This window comes from Dendrobium catenatum, unplaced genomic scaffold (assembly GCF_001605985.2).
Source record: "Dendrobium catenatum unplaced genomic scaffold, ASM160598v2 original_scaffold_98264, whole genome shotgun sequence".
Classification (NCBI taxonomy): domain Eukaryota; kingdom Viridiplantae; phylum Streptophyta; class Magnoliopsida; order Asparagales; family Orchidaceae; genus Dendrobium; species Dendrobium catenatum.
The window spans coordinates 39-21,397 of NW_021416702.1; the positions used below are offsets into that span (position 1 = coordinate 39).

At 30.5% G+C, this 21,359-nt stretch overlaps 1 protein-coding gene across 1 annotated transcript; it reads right to left on the reverse strand.

Annotated features, from left to right (window-relative positions):
• Positions 1–379: 379 nt before the first annotated feature.
• On the reverse strand, positions 380–12,750 carry LOC110109282 (ASC1-like protein 1). Its single transcript, XM_020840267.2, has 4 exons — positions 12,461–12,750; positions 9,674–9,903; positions 9,430–9,585; positions 380–842 (listed from the first exon to the last, which is right to left on the reverse strand). The coding sequence occupies exons 1-4, from the start codon at positions 12,596–12,598 to the stop codon at positions 827–829; spliced, it is 540 nt and encodes a 179-aa protein (XP_020695926.2). The 5' UTR covers positions 12,599–12,750; the 3' UTR covers positions 380–826.
• Positions 12,751–21,359: the final 8,609 nt, after the last annotated feature.

Here is a 21,359-nt window from a genome sequence, read left to right on the forward strand (position 1 = left end):
AGGAGACCCCTTTATAAAGGTCTCAAAGCATGAAAAGAAAAAAGACTCACATGCCCCTTGGGCTACAACAAACACTACGCCATCATAAGGGCGAAATCGTCACTAGTGCATGAAATAAAAGACGAATAAAATAAAATAACATAAAAGACATGACAACATCAAAAATATAAACTCCCGATCGTAGCCGGCGATCTACGATTCCTTCGCCGATAAACCTGCCTAAAATGTCTGTCGATGACCTCATCAGATACACTACAAGGAATGGAAAAAAAAGAAAAGCAGGCAATGACAAGAAAAAAAACCTTGATTGTACAGATTTTTTTAAACAAAACACATCTAAACTTCCCTAGTTCCAACACTATTTATGATCGGTTATATACTTGGCCAATTAACCAGGCTTTATTCTAATATCCTTGCCATTTCATATTAATTTGCCATCCTTTAGTCAAATAGATATATGAAGTATAGCATACTTCATATGCTGATGTACTGTCTTTGCTTTTACACACACCTATCTTCTATGCTTATTAAAGCTACAAGCAACTTCCATACAACATAGCTAGTTGCCGTTTTCCAGAAGTGTTATGGAAACCTATAGAACAAGCGATTGTAATTTATAAAATGAGAAACAACTGTCATTTATTTATTCCAACGCTTTTCAGAAGACATTTGATAATTTAATTGTATTCCTTCTCCGGGAACCAATTCGTAATCCGCAATAGCTCACTATAAACTCCAGCTACACTTGCAGCTCATGGATATGCCTATTGTAGGTTTCTTTATTGACATGTTCACTCTAACCACCAGCTCTTTATACAGTATCGGTTTACTGAAGAAAAATGCTGCAAAACCCAAATGAGAAAAAAATTCAAGGTAAATTTATGTATGATATGTAAAATAGAGACGTATCAAACATATAACGAAAGTTAGAAACCTAGGAAAGATAATTTCTCTTATTAGTTGCCCATTCTATTTCACAATCCCAAACATGATGTAACGTCAATTTGAAAGAATCTTATATTTTTGGAGTAAATCAACCATAAATACTGGGACTAGATAAGAAGAAATAACACTGATCAGGGCTTTAAATGAAAAAGAACTAGTTGGACCACCTACAACAACAACAACATCATCATCAAGCTTTTGTCCCACTACATGGGATCGGCTACATAAATTATTTTTCTCCAATATATCCTGTTAAGAGTCAAATTCTCATTTAAATATAATAAAAAATATCATTTCTAATATTGTTTAATCAAGTCTTTTAAGGTCTACTTGTGCCTTTGTTAACATAGACCAAATCTAATGCATCTACTCTCCTAATCAGGTCATCGGAACGCCGACGTTCTATGTGACCAAACCATCTAAGGTGAATCTCTCTAATCTTATCTGCCATTGGAGCTACTCTAGTCTTTTCATGCATAAAATTAGTTGGACCACCTAAAAAAATTTAAATAAAATTAATAGGGTAAACATAAAAGCAAAGAAGAGAATTCCGCACTTATATTTATTTGTACAAACACCATCACCCAATACATGAACAGCTATTAAATGAGAAATTATGTGGATCGACTAGTTTTGTCATGAATGAGTCACCAAGTTTTTATGAAAGCCTCCTATGAAGTCCACTAAACTCATCAATCCAAAAAAATAAAGTGTACTATATTCGGAATGTTGATCACAGACCTAGATGTTATACTAGTTTTAGCATCTGCAATTCTGTATCCACCCCTTCCTAAAACTCTAATCATCAAATATTTCTTTTAGAACCTTTAATTCTAAAAATATCAAAAGAAGATCGTGAAATTGTTAAATATTATGGGTTTCACCGTAGATACTTGACTCTACTCAACTAAAGACTGAAAATTGTCATATAGTTCGCTTATGAGCCACACTTGAAAGTTTTCTCAGGCATAAAATCTTCAAAAATAAGATATACAATAAGCCATATGCAGCTAAAGTTTAAGTTCTAATAGAACTCACTTCCCTCGATCAAAACATATATTGGGATCTAAATAAATAGTAACTTCTAAAAATGATAAATAAAATATTTTTTATGAAGGAAAATACTGATAATTAAGAATAAGTCAAGCATTCGTAGAAGAACGAAATGTGACTTCGAACAAGAAAGGCATTCTTTTGCTATCTTAGAGACTTACCTCATGTTCATGAATAAAAATAGCCGATCTAATTTTAAAAAAATTATTTTTAAGTATCCATGATATCTTTTTACAGGATAATACTTCTTATTAAGGGAAAATTTACTTCTTGTGTATCATTCAACTAAGGAAATAGACTTTACTATTAAGTTATTACCAAGTTCAAAGCCTGTGGCTAGAGCACCACATTAGATGATAATTAAAGAGTTATAGAAGTTGAAAAGCCAATTACAGGAATTATTATAGAAATGAATTATCAAGCCTAGCACATCATCATGCGAAACTACAATATTGTTTATAAAAAAAGAAGATGAAAGCTCAGAATATGCATTGATTATTGATAACTAAATAAGCTCACTATTAAAAATAAGTATTTATTGCCAAAGATTAATAATATTTTTTATCAGCATGAGAGAACTTCAATTTTCTCCAAGATTGATTTACGATTTGGTTACTACCAATTATGCAAAGACAAAGACGGCCAAAATTGCATTTAAAATAAGATATAGACATTATGAGTTTGTGATGATGTCTTTTGGAGTGACAAATATTCCGGCAGTATTTATGAATTTAATAAACAGAATTTTCAAATAAGTTATGGATATATTTGTAATCATATTTGTAGATGACATCCTAGTCTACTCACTAATTGAAACCAGCCACATAAATGATCTACATGTAGTTTTACAAACACTTAAAAAGAGTGGCTTTTCTTGGGTATGTAATCAACGGAGATGGTATTTTAATAGATCATAACAAAATTAAAGCTATTGTAGATTGGCTAAGGCCATTTACAATTATAAAAGTAAGGAATTTTTTGAGCCACGAAGTATACTATACAAGGTTTGTTGAGGAATTCTTCCAATCGCTATGTATTTAGTAAGGATAGCTTAAAAGGCAAAAAATTTTGAACGGGATAATTAGACCAAAAACTTGTCTAATGACTATTCTAATGTTAATCATTTTCTCACACAAAGAATTCTAGATATACAATAACTCATCAATGAGGGATTGATATTGATGCAACATAATAAAGTGATGGCATCTGCTTCAAAATAATTGAATAACCATAAAGGAAACCACCCTGTGCATGATCAAGAATTATCAACAATCATATTTGCAATCAAAATATGAAAACTTATGATGCACCGACACTTCTCCTGAAAGAGGCGTGCAATGTCCGACACCGTATCCGACACGACACGCGTCCTACACTCCTCTGACACATGTCGGAAACATCGAAAATGTGTCCGATTAAAAAAATATTAAAAAAAATTGAAAACGCATGTCCGACACGTATCTTAAATATTTTATGAAATTTTTTAAAATATAATTTCTTGTATTTATAATTTTTACTTATTTAAAATATGAAAATTAAATTCCTTATTTCATATCCACAACATCAAATCAATCACCCGCACTTAATACCCCTTTCATCGAATATTCTAATTTTCATTTCTCTTTGGCAGTGAAGGTATTTTCATCTTCTCTCTCGATGACTGATAAACAACATCGACGTCCGACTCTCGACATCCTAATATTAATCATTTTAAGCATAAATTATAGTTAAATGACTTAATTTTTTTCTAAATTATTTTTAAAATTATACTTATTTAATTTTTATACACTATTTTTAAAATATTAAAATTATAATAATGTGTCCAACCCGTGTCCGTGTCCTATATTTTCAATAATTAATGTGTCGCGTGTCCGTGTGGTGTCATATCCATGTCACTGTGTCCGTATCTGTGCAGCATAGATGAAAACATTACTTACATGGAATCAAGTGTAAAATTTTTACTTATCACGAAAGTATGAAGGACTTTTCACTCAAAATGAACTCAATTCAAGACAGAAGCAATAGCAAGACCTTATCAAAGATTATAATCTGGGCATATAGTATCATCTTAAAAAAGCAAATGTGGTTGCTAAAGCAAGAAGAATAAAAGCTTCAAGCACTGCAAATTGATTGCTTATTCTACAAGAGCAATTAATTAAAGACATGGAGACATTAAAATTGTTAGTGGTAAACTCTAAAGATGAAAAGTATATTCTATTGAACAAATTGACAATTCAATCCACTTTGAAAGAAAGAATATATGATTCACTAGTTCAAGGTGCTAACTACTTCCATAAAATTTTAAGTTTAGTGAAAGAAGGCTATTTCGAAGATTATGAAATAGACGGGTGAGTCATTAAGAGACAAAGGCAGAATATATATTCAAAATGCTACTAATTAAGGAAAGAAATTATCCAGGAAGCATATTTTTTTGGCTTTACAGTTCATCCACAAAGTGATAAAATATATCAAAAGCTCAACGGAATATTTTGGTGGCCAAGACTAAAAAAAAATGTTGAGAATTGGCTAAGTGTCCTACATGTCAATTAGTTAACGCTGAACATTTGTCAATATCAGAATGGAAATGAGATGATATAACAATGGATTTGTAATTGAGTTAGCCAGATCTAGGCAAGACCATGACACTATATTAGTCATTAAAGATAAACTGGTAATTCAACATATTTCTTGCCTATCAGAAAAACTGATTCGGTATAGAATTTAGCAAAATTGTATGTAAATGAGATTATGCAATTGCATACACTACCAAAACAAATAACATCAGATAGAGATAACAAATTTACATCCAGATAATAAAAGATGATTCAGGAAGTTTTGAGAACCAGATCGACTTTCAGTACTGCATTGCATGCTTAAAACTAATGACTAATCAAAAAGATAATTAAAACTTTAGAAGATTTATTCAGATTGTATGCCCTTGATTTGGTGGAAGCTAAAAATCACATATGTCCCTAATAGAATTTGATTACAACAATGGCTTTTACTTAAGAATAGAAATGGTTTCCTATGAAGCTCTTTATGGAAGAATATGATGGACACCATTATGTTGAGCAAAAACATGATAAAAAAATAAGGGATGTTGATTTCAAGGATGATGTTGCTAACAAGATTTGACTGATAGGGGACACTTTGAAGGCCGTACAGGAAGGACGATAGAAATATTATAATGCTAAAAATGAGTTAGTTAAATTTAATATTGATGAGTTTATATTTATCAAAGTCAATCTAATGCAAGGTGTATAATTATTGGAAAGATAACTTTGCAATATGTGGGAGAGTATGAAATTATAGAAATGATTAAAAGTGTAGCTTACAGAGTGTATTACTAGCACAAATGTAGAGAATACATAATATCTTTCATATTTCTATTACACTTTGAAAATACATAGCTAATGAAGCTAGTATGAGTTGTCACTGGGTTCAATAATATATAGAAGAACTTGAGAAGATATTGAGCTATGATGCAAAGTGAATCCACAATCGAGGCGTTCCATTTGTTCAAATTCTATGAAAACATAGGACAAAGAGATGTTATATAGGAGAATGAATCAAAAATACATTTTTTTTTAATGAATCAAAAATACATGAATGATATCCATATCTATTTAATTAAGGTATATTTAATTTTGAAGATGATTATTTTATAAGAAGAGATTATAAAAGCCAGGGAAAAAATGTTGAATCGACTGCATCGGATCAAAGGGACTAATGATTCAATTCCATCTCATACAGAGATTGAGTAAGGGTACAAGCATGTGCGAAGAGCAACGGGTAATCCAAAGAAAGGGTGAAAGCCAGAGGTATAGAGATAGAGATTGTAGAATGAACAAGCGAGAGAAAGGAGATTCGTTGATTTTACATAATTAACTTAAGATTTTGAGAATGTATTCATTTTGCCTTTCTTTACATATGAAATCAGAAAGTTACTTTAAAAATTTTATTGTTTCATTTTTGTAAGCCCTAGATTGATGTTCTAATCACAAAAAATTGTGTCAGATTTTTGGAAAGTGGGAAAAGTGTAATTCAAGAGGTGGTGATTATGCAAAAGAAGAAGAATATGTGAAGTCTGATTAAATAAGAAGATTTTTAAAAAAAATTATTGAGAAAATTGGAAAGTTAAGATTTTATTCCATGATATATGTTGTTCTCAAGATTTTAAGAGTTGAATTTTATAAAGAAAAAAAAATGGAATTTAAATTGTCTTTATATTATAAAATTAGCATAGAAATACTAGGGTTGTAAGTTGGCAGTTTACATGACGAAGAGATTTTGTGATTTAACTATGATGATATATAATTGTAATTTTTAACTAAAATATTATGTTGTGGGAATAAATAAAAATTAAGAAAATATATATTGCGTATAATGTTAGGTTAAAGCAATAATCAAGAGATTGTAAATAATTATTTAAATAAAGAAAGAGATGAGGTAAATAAAATTTATATATTTGAAGAGAAGAAAAACATCATTAAATAATGAGATCAAATTTAAGGAATAACAAATAAGTATAGTTAAATTACATAGACATTTTATAAGAAATTGTTTTTGATTCTACGCACTGAAATAAAGTGGAGCTTAAAGATTAACAGAGCATAGCAAAATCTTCAAAGCTGAGGTAAGCAATTATATTTTTACTTTTGGCAATTTACAATTCTTATTTCAAGTATAACACGATGAATGACACGTTCTTTCATCTGCCAATGAATACTGTTAATGATGTCATTGGATGAAAAGAATGCTTTATTTCCACGCATAAATATCTTTATACAATAAAAGATGTTAGATAAAATGCAATTTATTTCAATCACATGAGTTTATCAATTTTAAAAGTACATTCATATATATGATGAATGAAAGAAAAAAAAAGAAATGTAGATGCATGATGAATTAAGGAGTTCACCTTACTATGATACTAACTAGAGAAGCAGTATACCGCATGCATGAAATGGAAAAGGTTTGAAAATAAAATATAAATGAAAATGATTGTGCATTACTCGGTACAAATTGCAGACGATGCTCCTATGATGTATGTTATATTAAAAAGATATGTTGTGATAATTTTCTTATAAAATGTCATGTTTTACAAAATAACTCTTTATTTTACTTCAATTAATGATAAATATGCTTGCTTAAATTTCTTTTAAATGAAATGTCAATGATTATATATGATGATGTGCATATACTTTATTTTGATTTTTGAAATTATTATATTATAAAACTATAATTATTCACTGAGCTTTTGTGACTCAACTCAATATAAAATTTTCATGCTTCAAGAAAAGGCGCCTCTAAATAAAATAAGTGACAAAGAAAATTTTTTGCACAGGAGAAGAAGTGTGAAAAAAAGGTATTAAAGAACTTATGTATCTGATTTTAATTAGTTGTTTGAAATGCATGAAATAGAACTAGTTTGTATATGGTTTAAATATGAACAAAACATTGTTGTTTAACGGCTCTTTATAATTTGGAAGATGTTTCTATAGGATTACTTGTAATGTCAATTGAAAAGAATTAAATTACTATCCAACTGACTGTATCCGCCTTGAAATTCCAAGCTCTCAAGGAGGAATTTTTAGTGGGTCAGGTTACCTGACGCTGCTCTACGTTCGGTATGCGCTAATGCGGCGCCACGTAGTAGTCCGATAACCCGGAATGACCCAATGGCAACCCATATTCTTTTGCACGTTTTTAAAAATATTTCGGGCGTGCCCGTCTCGTTGTATATGAATTGGGCGCGAAAAGTAAAAAAATACACGGCTTTTACCACAGGTATAATAAGCTTTTGGGTATTAAACCTAAGATGTTATACAGTCTTTAGGGTTCATATACTGCAGGAAAAGAAACCGTGAAGTGTTCGAGGAGATGAAAGGTACGAATGTAGTTTTGGCTTTGGAAGACTTTGAAGATTTCGAGGAAACTCCGACGTTGAATGTTGATGAAGCGTTTTCTGATTTAATACAAGTAATTCCTTATCTATAATGTTTGATTTTAAAAAAAAAAAAATTTGCTGCTTCATGTCACTCGGTACAGTTTGACATGACTCGGTACTGATCGGTACCAGACAATGTTGCTCGGTATGAACTATTTACACAAAATACTTATGAAGTAGTACCGAGCAAATACAACTTATACCGAGCAAATACAAGATATTACTTCGTAGTACCGATCATTCAACCTGGTCAATATAAGCTGGTATAAACTCCTAGTACATTTGTACCGAGCAAAAACTACTTATTACTTCCTAGTACCGATCATTCAACCTGCTCGGTATTAGCTCGGTACTGATTTGTATAGCTCGGTATAACCTGACCCACTAAAAATTCTTCAATTGAGGCAGATAGGGACATAAAGGTTGATGAATAATTCATTAGAATGAGATAAATTGACAATGCATAAAGTCCAAAGCATTATCAATATGAAGAGTTTTAACTGTAATAAAAATTTATTTTTTATGTTATAACGGATAGTGAAAAATACAAATAATACTTCAAAAATATACCTTAATAAACAAACCATGATTATGACCCAAATATAAGAATGGACCAATCCAACAAGGGCACTATGGAACTTAATATTGTGGGCATTAGGGTGTGCTGGTGCAGAAGCACAGAGGCTATAGATAAGAGGAGGGTGTGGTCGAGTGAGGTAATGGGTGTTAGCAACTAGAAAAGGGGGATCATGTTAGGGACCATAGACAAGATTAAGGAGGATGAAGGAAGGAGATTCGCAGCTAGGAATAGGACTAATGCTATCCTGATAACATGTTAAAGAAAACAAATTACTTCATGTGTAATATTAAATAGAGGACCCCTCTATAAATGATAAAGGTCATATGAGAATCAATGCACTAATGCAAGGCACGACAAAATAAAAATACTCCACTAACCATATTTAGATTAATTTCCTGAAATAATATTCATATGCCAACCTTCTTAAAGCACGTCATCATTTTATATTATCTTTAGAAGTTTTATCTTCATATGTATCACCAAATTCTCCAGTATAATACATTCAGATACATAAACCTATCATACCCAGATTTAAACCTATCATAACTAGATATTTTCATTGATCATCAATGACACTATCATGATAAAAAACAACTAACTTTAATACTTCAATTGTACACTGGCATTATTGATCTCAATCTCAACTTCGAATATTGTCTTAAAATTTTGTTGCATAGAGAATGAATTTTTCTCCTCATAAAACAAGCATCTTCATTATTTCTACATATGCAACAAAGTACATATCAGCTGCATAGTTCGAACAATACAATTGAAAAAGAAAAATCTAGATGGACATTAGTCAACCAAGATCCAATTGTGGAAGAAACAATCTTAAGAAAAACAGGCATGGCAATGAGCATTAGTAAGAGCAAGCAGTGCAAAGGTTTAATAGTAAGCACACCTGAATATGTAAGACAGTATTATAAGCACAACAGTTGCAACGTGATGAGACATAGAGACACCAAAGTCCGATCGCTTTGTTTCCCAGAACATCAATGCAAATATTGAATATGTGTAAAATCCAGCAGCAAACATATAAGAAGCCTTAAGTTTTAACCTGAAAAAAAGAGAAGCGAACTGAATAAGAAAAAAAACTAGAAAATAGAATTTGTATAAATAAACTCAAATAGATTTTGTAAATATACTTTATCTTTTGGTCAGGCCAAATCTGATCTCCAGGTCCTTCCCAAAAATATCTTGTGTCTTTGAACCATGGCTCATTGTAAGTAACATAAAGAGATAGCAGTTCTCCTGAAAGAAAATACAAGCATTTCCAAGCTGACTCCTTGAATTTTCTAATCTTTTTTCTTCCCTCTTCTGTTTCTGAATCAACCTTTTCAAACTTGCTTCCGAGTACAAAACGGTTTGCAACTTTCTACACAAATAAAAAACATATAAATTAAAGCCAAAACCAAAAATAGAAGTTGAACTAAAATTTTTATCAAATTGCACAATTGAAACTTAGGTTCACCCAATGATGACTTTCATTAGATAGACATAAGAGATGACAAGGACAACAGACTTTGTTTAATGTTTTAGTACTAAATGTAAACAAGTACTTGACTTTATCTTAGCAATAACTAACACCATTTTTAATGGTAGGATAAACGGAAGAGAATTAGCCGAGCCACTCCTCAAAGTGTTCTCTAATAATAGCCAAGAGCATACTCGCTACTCTTATCAAAGAGGCCTTTGAAGGCCTTGAAACATTGAGAAATATATTCCTAGACAAAAACCATAATGCTAATTGATAGGACCGATGGGAATGTAGGGATATTATGAAAAGGATAGGTAGATAGAGTTCTTCCCTGAGTTTTATTACATGGTAAATCAAGGATAAAGAGAAGCTTCCTGAAACCAATATTAAGAACTAGTGCACTGGCTCATTAGCTGCTAAGATGTGCAGTAGCCCACCTAGCAAATGGTCTTTGGGTTGAAACCCTTTATTCATCCTAATATTTAAAAAGTCACAAAAAATGCAAAGGAACTAATATTATTCTATGTCAACATCATCAGCTTTGTATAACCGTCCAGTCAGATGAAGGATTCATTAGTAGCCAAAATGTTGGATTACAAAGTACAGCAATATTAAATCACCATCATCTTCATAAGCCCTATCCCAAAGATTTGATGTCTTGTTAATGAATCATCCTTCTCCATTCAATCCAACTGAGAAACACAAAATATTTTACAGTAATTTGTGTAATTATGTTTGCACAAGTCTTCTTGAACAATTTCTAGACAAATTCTCTTTCCAAAGTTGTACACATTAATTATATCTAATGCCTTTTTTGCACCTTTTATCCATTCGATCCAACCGGTTAATAAACTACAAGAGGTGTTACTATAATTTGTGCAATTATATGTTTGCATAAGTCTTCTTGAACAATTTCTAGAGACGTTCTCTATAATAATTTGTACATATTAATTATATCTACTCATTCTATTGCAACTTCTATCCACCATTATACAAGCCTAAAGAACTTGCATCAATTCACAACTACATTTCCTTCAACAAGTGCAACTCAAACAATTCCTCCAACATAAGCATTTATATCTTTAGTTCTACCACATATCTACATTATCATTTCTACCACACTCAAGTTAGTTATGAATGACTTATGTGTCACCCAACACATGAATCGACAAAGCATAGCCTCCCTAACTAGGATTTTCTAATTGTAGCAATGATAAATAACCATCAATCCTAGATATTCGCACATGAGTTTTTGTAAGGGTTCAAACCTTGAACTTCCACTAAAGAGATCAAAGGCAATACCACTCAAACAAGTTCTGGCAAAATTACATATATCTTGGTGATGAGGTTTCAAGGTTCAACTCCCACCCATGTTGGGTGGTTCCAAAAAAACTCTCATTAAAAAACTCTCAAAATGATTGTAAAAGCAACAGTTGATGTAATTTTAATGACTATTTGGCAAGAAAAACAATGCATTCAATAAATCTTAACATTCACACCCACATAACAAATAAAAGTCACTGCAGCAATTAAAAAATGGCAGTTTGTTGAAGTCTTCACCAAACATTCACTTAAAATTCCGCTTACATATGGAGAAGAGTAGCCTGAAAGAGTGAATGAAGAGGTCTCCGTACACAGAAGATCATAAAAACAAGAAGGCAAATTACATACATTTAAACTCAGACAAAAATGGTGCTGCCCTGACGTCTCCCTTTGGTAATTGATGAAAATTTGTGATAAAATGCAACTACCATACAAGACTCACAGCTATCATACTGGGACAAACCATGCTTGCATATAGCAGAAAATACATTGAAGCTGGAACCCTAAATTCAGATTGCAAACAGATTGTTTAGTAATTTTTAACTTTCGCTTCACAATCACATGATACCGTTAGAAAAGTTAACCCAAATAATTATGTTGGATTTAAAGATGGAGCGGCCAATTAAAACAAAGTAGATAAGTTACAAACTCTTCGCAAAAACCAAAAAATAGGAGAACATTTCAGTTTCCCGCACGACTGAAGCATCTTTGCAGCTGCCAAATGGCAAAAAATAGCATATGCCCTACCATCCGACTAAAAAGCAAGTTATCTCCTGGCTTTTTTCCATGCCTATATTGTTGCAGTTATAATTCACTTCTAATTAAGATCCTATCTAATCAAATTGCTACCTTTCCTAATCAACTGATTTTTTTTTAAAAATCACAAATTTCTAGCAATAAATCTCTTCCAATCTTACTCCACTCTCCCGAATTTGATAGGGCATTCATCCCCAATCATAACAGATCAGAAAAATTAATCACACTAACAGCCCAAACCCACCATTTCAGCAATAGAAATCAATAAAAACTCACAAAAACGGAACCAGTCCGCAGTTTTTCCATAACAGTGTTGATTTCTCTAAAAATTTCAGTCTCAATCAGAAACAAAGAAAGGAGCTTCGGAAACACTAACCTCGAACACGAATCTATCAAGAAAAAACCGAACGCAGGGGAAGAAGAGGACGAGGAAGGGCAGGACGAAGAAATCCTCGTAGGCTGGATATGATTCCAAATCCCAATCAATTGAAGATACGAAGGCTTCCAACGCCATTTGCTAAGTGCAAAAGGGGGCTGAAATCGTAAGATAGCAGCAGAACACAGAAGAGAGAGAGGAAGAGGAACTTGGCAATCGTGTTTCCCTCTATCCTCTCCCTCTCTCTCTCTCTCTCCCTCCTCTCAATCACGACCGCTATCTGGAATCTAGAAAGTACAGAGATGGTAAAACTAGAACCTTTATGATGTTTGCTTGCCCATGTACTTGAAATTTTTAACTACAACGCGACTGTACAGATAACAGTTGGCAATTTGAATATGTTGATTGTTTATTAGAGGGGCAATTTGGTCTGCCTATATCGAATATTGTGTAATTTAAAAAAGAGATTATCTATTAATCAATAATAAAATTAAAATTATTATTAATTGTACAATCAATATCAAATAATATACCTATCATATGATATATCTTATTATATCATTCTCAATATTTCTATTAATCTTATATATATTATCATGTAAATATAAATATGGATATAATTATAAATAAGAAGGCAGAACATTCAATTTTAAAGTGGTGTTTTCATCCTTTCATCTTTCATATAAATCATCATTATCTATCAACCACGTCTTTTAATTATTGCTATTAATCTTCTTTAACATATGACTTTCAATGAATCAATAAAGAGTCATCAATCTTTACATGTCGGCATAATCAGTCAATCAGCTACAACTAACATCCAATATTATACCACAAACCTTTATTCTAAGGAAAGCATTTTGGTCCACCCTCCTGTAAAAAGTATTATTATTTTAATAGTCAACCAATATTAACATACAAATATAATATTTATCATAGATCAATCATATCAAATACTCTAAGCAAGTGAATATCATGTATGAAATATAATAATCTATGAAATGCTGAGGAATGTATATACTATTCATTAACTTCAAAAAATTATAAGTATCAATTTACACCATAAAAATTTAGTATGTTTAAGTCAATATGTGTAGAATGATTAAGAATAAAACATATTAAAAATTATACGGTAGAAATTTGCAAAAAAATTGAGATATTACAACTTTTGTAAATTCTGCTCAAATTAAATTAAAAAAATACAAAATAAGCAAAACAAGTAAAATCAGAGGTAGAATATCAATAGCTACTTTGAGATGAGCAATTTTTCTAACTAGAGCAACCGGCAAAAACTACTCTAAGACTCATAAACCTAGCTTTCTCTCTCCTCTCCTCCCTCTCTCTTCTTCTTCTTCTTCTTCTCTCTTCTTCAGTTTATAGGAAATGGACTTTTGATAAGATCTGTAAGTGAATACAGATTTTTTTTATAGTAAAAATAGCTTAAGGAAGCATCGGTAATTATGTTTTTTTTTTTTAATTTAAGCATAAAATTCTTATAAATCTTTTTATATCTTCAAATTCAAAGCTCTTAAAAATATTAAAAGATTATCCATAAAATAACACAGTATGTTTAGAATGCTCTGGTGGAATTAGTTTGTAAAACAAACACCTAACGATCCTAAAAAAATTCATTTGTACCTATGTGTCAATTTTTTAAGGAATTATAATTAAATAAAAAATTTATTGTTTTCATATATATACTGCCTATAAAATTAGGTGAAAGTTATTATAATTAAATCATAATAATATTTATATTATGATAAAGATGGTTTGTAGATTAGACTTATAATGACTTTAAAATATTATTTGATTGTTGAATATGGGCTATTACAATCTCTCCATGTTTGAAATAATGTTGCCCCTGGCATTTCCGTTGTCGCTATACAAATGAGACAAAAAAATAAATCATGATAAAAATTATTTCATAAAAATAAATTAATTATAAAATAAAGTTGAAAACTAAATCGATACAATCATTAACAAATTAAATAAAATAGTCATTAGGAACTCATCAATCATAACATTTGATAAATCAAAATTTTAATACGGCAACTCATTCATACATTTATGCATATCATTCAATCATACGTCATTGAATATATTATGTAATGATATTAATTAAATATATACTAAAGATCAATCAAAGTTAAATAAAATAATTTTTGGATATAATTCTACCAGTAAATCCTCCAAGTACATTCCTACCATCCCGCTTAATCAGACTGTAAACTCCAGGTCAAATTGATGCTAGTGATGTCATAATATAATAAGTAGGATCCCTTTGACTTCCACTAGCTCCTCTTCCATATGTCTTACTCATAAATCGTTCAATATATATGGGTTATACAATCCTTTGTCTATAACCTTGCTTAGATTGTTCCACTCTAAAGTTTGATCTTATTTATTGTCAGTGTTGTGGATATTCAACAATTCATTGTCCTTATTGTCCATATCTAAAATATTATCTAGTCCTAAAAAGCATTGTCCAGTATACCTCCTGCCACATTGGGTATACTCCGATTCACTTTCAATAAAGGCCTCAGATCCTTTCCTAATATCAGAAAATCTATTCTTCCTCTCATTTCCATCCCCTCTAGTCATGTCATCTCATTATCTCTTCCTACTCATATCCTCTCTAAATGCTAGAATTGCCAAATCATTTTATATTAATCTAGCTAATTTCTTTACTAAATTAAAAATGCTTGAATCCTTAGTGGAACTAACAGATGTGTCAGCTCATCCCTGATTCCTCTAAAAAATGTAACATTTATCTTCTAATGTATTGATCAACTATGGAGCATACCTTGCCAACATAGTGCATTCAACTTTGTCTTGTATCACTATTCTATTGCCTTGCTCCAGTCTCATAAAATCCTCTTGTATTTGTTATCGAGCTAATGGAGGTACAAATCTTACAAAACAGCAATGAATTCTGCCCAAGTGATATTTGCATTCATTTTTACTTACATTGTCCCTGTTATTATCATATCCACCATCTCTCTTCTCCTCCTTCAAATAAAAATACTACTAAGTTATAAGAATTGTAACAGTATTGTTACACCCCAAGATCTAAATTATAAGAATTATCTAACTCATCTTTTTAATCATTTACTAGAGCTTCTATAAACCATTAATATAAATCAATATATCCAATAAAAATAATTGAATATCATATGTAAAGAAATATTTCAATATATTTATTCACCAAAATTATATTTATAATAGCTAGAAGATCACTAACAATCAATAAGTTTATCAATATATCTTGACTACAAAATACAACAAAAATACAAAACAAAAGAAGAAACAAAAATATTTCAGTCCACCTCACTACACAAAGTCTTAACCCCTTCCCTGATCTAAAATCAATAAAACCACATAATGATATCATAAAGCCCAACAGAAACCAAAACTCACTAAAGCTTCAATAAAATATTTAAGGAATTAATATGCATGCTAATCTCAGTTAATAAAATCAATAATGTTCAATATCATCAATGATCAATCATTAATAGCATGATTTAATATGATCTATAATAAAAAGTAAAAGAATCAACATGCTTAAATCATAAATAAAAAATATGTGTGAGAACATAAATATGTCAAAAAGTAATTAATCAATGATCAATAAATCGATATTTTATATCATGAACATACATGTATCAATTTCATCAATATAGTTCATCTCATCAATTATTTTATTATATGAAATTAGTGCATATAACCATTCAAATGCTATATATGCGTATACATCACTAATTTATCTATCAATGCTATTAATTAATGTATGTATGCATCAGTATGTGATTCAGCAAGGATGGACATCTAGCTTTAATGTGGTGTTTTCATTCTTTCATTTATATTCATTGTATCATTTCATCATTATCATTATCATTGCATCATCTTTATCATCATTATTATAAGTAGCATTCAATAAATTATTAAGAGTTGTCATTCTCTGCTCATTGGCATAATCAGTCATAAGTTACAGGCTATATTCAGGGATAACACCACAAATCATCTTTAAATGAAAGCATATCAACCAACCCTCTTGTCCTGTGTAGAACATTATGTTTTAACAACCAACCTTTTTTGCTTGCATATAAATGGCACATTTATCTTATATATGTTGTATCAATCATAACTTTCATATATGAAATAAAACATAAAATACTTAATTATATAAAATACTATATATATATATATATATATATATATATCTCTCTCTCTCTCTCTCTCTCTCTCTCTCCTCTTCCTCCCCCTTTTCCTCTCTTCTTCCATAGTAAGCCACCCAAAATGGAGGAGAAGGAAGCAGTTGGTGGCTTTTAGTGCTTAGGATTTTAGAATAAAAAATATATGTCTAGCACCGCATTGCTCTGACCCAACACCTCATGCGCTACAAGTTGAATTCAGAATTAATATAGAATAGAGCATCTAATGTCACGATGGTAATTTCAGGTGTCGATGTACTCTTGAGTCTAGCTCTACCAAGCACAATGCCGAAAGCACTCTGATTCAAATAAAAATTCAGACTTTCATTTTTTAAAAAAAGTTTTTTGAAAATTTTGGATTGTCACATATAGCTTTTTTTGTATCTATACAAACCTTATAAATATAGAGTGAAGAGGTATTTGGGGTCTTTTGAATATTTTGGACGACTCTATTGAATATTTCTAAATCTGTGTGGCACTTTTGATATCCTATTTTTGAGTTTTTTCTTTAGATTTCTTTTTACACTTATAAGACCCACAACATATACACTCTCCATACTTTAAACCTACTTAGCCTAGTCAACTTTCACCTCAATGTAACTTTTTAGTAATTAAGGTTAGGTATCATTCACAGATAAAATCAAATCTAACACATATATTACTTGGGATTATATATATCTATGTATTTATGTACACTTCATATTAAAGTAAAAGTAAAATGGAAAAAAAATTAAGACTTCTAGGGAATATTTGCTTAATTTTAATTTGAATTTGGCTCAATTTTTTAAAACTTAAACTTTTAAGTTAAATAAATTTTGTTTTCACTTTCAAAATTTTAATTGACAATCAACATTATAAAAGAAGCTTCTTCCATGTAGCCTTTTCAAATTTGTTGTAGGGGACATTTAGTTGCAAGTATTAAGAGTATTGATTAAATCAAATGTGGGAGTTTTCAAATTTTAGGTGTTTAGTTGGAAGAATAAAAAAAAAAAAGATTTTTAGGGTTTTGAAATCTCTTATTTGGTTCATTTTTAGTGCATTTGAAAATATCCTGATTTGAACGAATTCCAAATACACCACGTGCACATTTGCTTTTGTCCCTCTCTCTACACTCAAAGCCACTATCTCTCTACGTGTAGAGCCTCCTCTTACGATGCCTCTGAATGCAAGAGCATGACCTTCAACACATACTTAAAACCAAAATAAGTTTTGATTTCAACTTGAATGAATTTTGGCTTCACTTTCAAGCTAAGTCCAATCGACATTCTTAATTTATAAAAATACATTTTCAAAATCAATAGTAATGGATATCATAGAATGTTTTATTTGCATGAGTTGTTGCATGTTCATGGCTACTAATGATAAGAATAAATACTTAGCGTTATTTCTCATTTCATCCTCTTTCTACTGATAAATATTTTAAATTCTCATGAAACTTAAGCTTGTTTGGAACAGTTGCAGCTTTTTATAAAGATTGTTGTAAAATTGCTGTGGAGAAAGTAGTGTTTTTGAAATTATAAGTTGTTGTAGAAAGCATCTTCCTAGCACACAAATTTATTAGAAGTAGTGAAGAAATAATGGTCAAATAAAAATTATGGATGCAGTTTTAAAAAATAAAACAATAAGAAAGTTATCCTAAATAAAGCCTTATTTGGTCTTCAAATTTATGCATGTATGTTAACATGATATAAGTTTAAAAAACTATAAAAATCCTTGCAACAGTTTAATGACAGTTATAAATATGCTATATTTGTATTCGCTAAGAGGGCATTCTGCAGCGGTTTGTAAACTGCTTCAAATATGGACATTAGAAGTGATTTTTTAACTGCTACAATTCTATAATCTAGCAATGGTTATTAGTAGTGGTTTTAACTGCTGCAATTCTATAATCTAGCAATGATTAAAACTGTTGCAATATTGTAATCTAGCCGTGGTTAAAATCACTACTAATCCTATCACACAAGGAAAAAAATAGGATTACAAAAACTAATTTTGTGATCAAATTGTAAAAATCAATAAGAACATTGTACAAATATAAATTGTGTGGATATTATCAATATATAAATCTTATGTCCAATAGGTCAAAAATTAAAAGAATGATATTATAAGCAACAAAAATAATTGATAATTTTTTTGATATGGTGAATTGAATGCATCTCAAAGAGATACTAATCACATTTAAAAGAGATGTTTTGGAATTCATACAATATTCAAACTAAAATCATTTATCCTTGAATTTCAATTAGCGGTTCAGTTTTTTGCTAACAAAAAGTACTTCAAATATGAAAAAATCAAACATCCAATTCCTAGTCCTTTTTTCCTTTTCTTTCTATCTTGCTTTCAAAATCATTCTGGTAAGAACTAATCATTGCCTCCCTAATAATACTGATAAGACAAACTATAAATAAAAATAACATTCTAGCTTAGATTTACTTATCATAATTGAGCTTCTTGGAGGTGAATGATGTCCCTGATACTACTGCGTAAACTGTCTTATTTTAATTTGAAGTGTTTGCATTTGCTCCTCAGATCTTGTAAAGCGAGTAAATATACTACATACCGCTGATGTTGCCGTCTAAAGTGGTGGTGCTTTGAGGGAAATATCATATTTGAGTTATCCCAAACCATTGTGTTCGTACTCTCTTAGGGTTTCAGGCCCCATGATCACCTTGAACACTCCTGCATTTGTCTCTAAACTTTCATCTTCTAGCGTTAATATTTCCTCGGCAAGCAAATCACAAGCATGTGTCCAGATTAAATAAGATAAAGCTAGAGCTCATCATTCTCATTCTATCAACGGCTCATGAAATCAGTTAATATTACCCATTTTAGTCTACCTTCCTCAGATAACCAATATCCATACTAATGTATATGATTGATTCTCCATAATAGCAGACGATCTTGTATTGTCTGTAAAGTAAATGAAGATTAGTTTATTTACTAGCAAACAAAACAGTAAGAAAGCTATCTCAACTCTCAAGCAAAGCATAAGTTGTAATTCCTATTGGGAAGTGAAAAATATAGGAAAAAGAGAAGCAATGCTTAAAAAAAAAAAGAACTGTGATACTCAATATCTAAAAGCAGAGAAGCTTTGCCTTCTACTCCGTAAAACAGATGAGGGTTAAGCATCGAGGTTTGACAAATAACAGGATGGAATTGGAAAAAAAAATGCTAGGAATATTTAAATTTCAACAACTTTTTTTAATATAATTTTATTTTCAACATTTCATAAATGAATTCTCAATTATATTCATAGAAAAAAAGCATTAAGAGCTCGTTATTCGTTTGTTATTTGGAGCATTTTAAAAAGATATCTCCATAATAGTTGAAATTTTAAAAATCTGTTCGCTATTTATTTTTTTAAGAAAATATATCTGCAAGTTTATTTTAGATCAAAACATTCCCATTTTTATGCTTCGTTTGGGATGACTTTTTTACTATTTCTTAAAATAACTTTTTAGTTAAATTTTTTTTAATTAAAAATTTTTGTACTAAAAAGCTGTTTTAGAAAATAATGAAAATTTTTTTCCAAACGAAGCCTTAATATCGAACAGTTTATTTAATGTCCTTAAAAGACATAAGCTCAAAGAAGATTCGAATAAGGTTTTAATATGGTTTGAATCATATTCCAATAAGATTACGATCATGTTCGAATCTTGTTTGAAGATCATTAGGATTCAAATCATTCTCATCAATATTAAGAAAACAACTGAATCATAGTTAATACAAAAAAAAAAAGAGATCAAACTAAACTAATCAACAAAAAATATGATATATATTGAGATTAAAGCTTCATTTGCGTCAGCTTTTTGTTAAATTTCTTAAAACAACCTTCTAGTACAAAAATTAATATTTTTGTACTAGAAAATCTGCTTTAAAAAAGAATAAAAAAGCTGTTCCAAATAAAGTCGGTGACAACTTGTGACCACTATTTTTTCATTGTTTTTAAAAAAAATTTGTGCTAGAGAGTTGTTGTAAAAAGTAATAAGAAAACAATCTCAAACGAAGCCTAAAGAGCAAAGGCCTACAAGATTTAAAACTCTTATGATCATTCAAACATGTTGCGTATGTAGAAGGAAAAGTATTTGGGATAGGAAATTTGTTGCAACTCTAAAATAATTGTTGCAGCCTTTGAAATATGTGCAAGAACATGTGTAATTTCAATTTGTAATTATGAATTTAGCGTCCAAACTGAAAACTAAAGGAAAATTAAAAGTTTTCTAGAAGAAAGAAAAATTCCAATGGCCAAATTTAAAGAGACAATTAAAAGGTCCACATTTACATTGATTTTCAACAACATATTTGTCAAATACTAATCAATGTAAAGCTCAACAATGTCAACTATTATGTCATTGCCTCAAATGTTGAACTTGATAATGACATTAGCCTTAAATATTCAAATGATTTGTTTCCAGAAAAATTATTTTGTCCAGGCTGTCCGGACAGCGTACCGAGAGTACTGAGTGGTACCGCGGTCAGTACCGAGCGCGGTACCGAGCGCCCAGTGATATGGCGTGTTTTTATTGGTCTCTGGACACGTTCGGTATCCGGATCGATGCAATAATCACTCCTTTATACATGACCCGAGTAGTATGACGCCACTCTACATGTATAATTAATGTGAACATATGCATACCTTATTTAAATAATTATCATTGCAAAATACAATAATATCATGTTCGAATAAT

Bases quoted from the DNA above. Each gene is read 5' to 3' on its own strand.
- LOC110109282 (XM_020840267.2), bottom strand. From the start codon at position 12,598: ATGGCGTTGGAAGCCTTCGTATCTTCAATTGATTGGGATTTGGAATCA. The intron at 9,904-12,460 runs GTTAGTGTTTCC...TTATTTGTGTAG, and splicing joins TTGATAGATTCGTGTTCGAG to AAAGTTGCAAACCGTTTTGT. The intron at 9,586-9,673 runs GTATATTTACAA...TCTTTTTTTCAG, and splicing joins TGGCCTGACCAAAAGATAAA to GTTAAAACTTAAGGCTTCTT.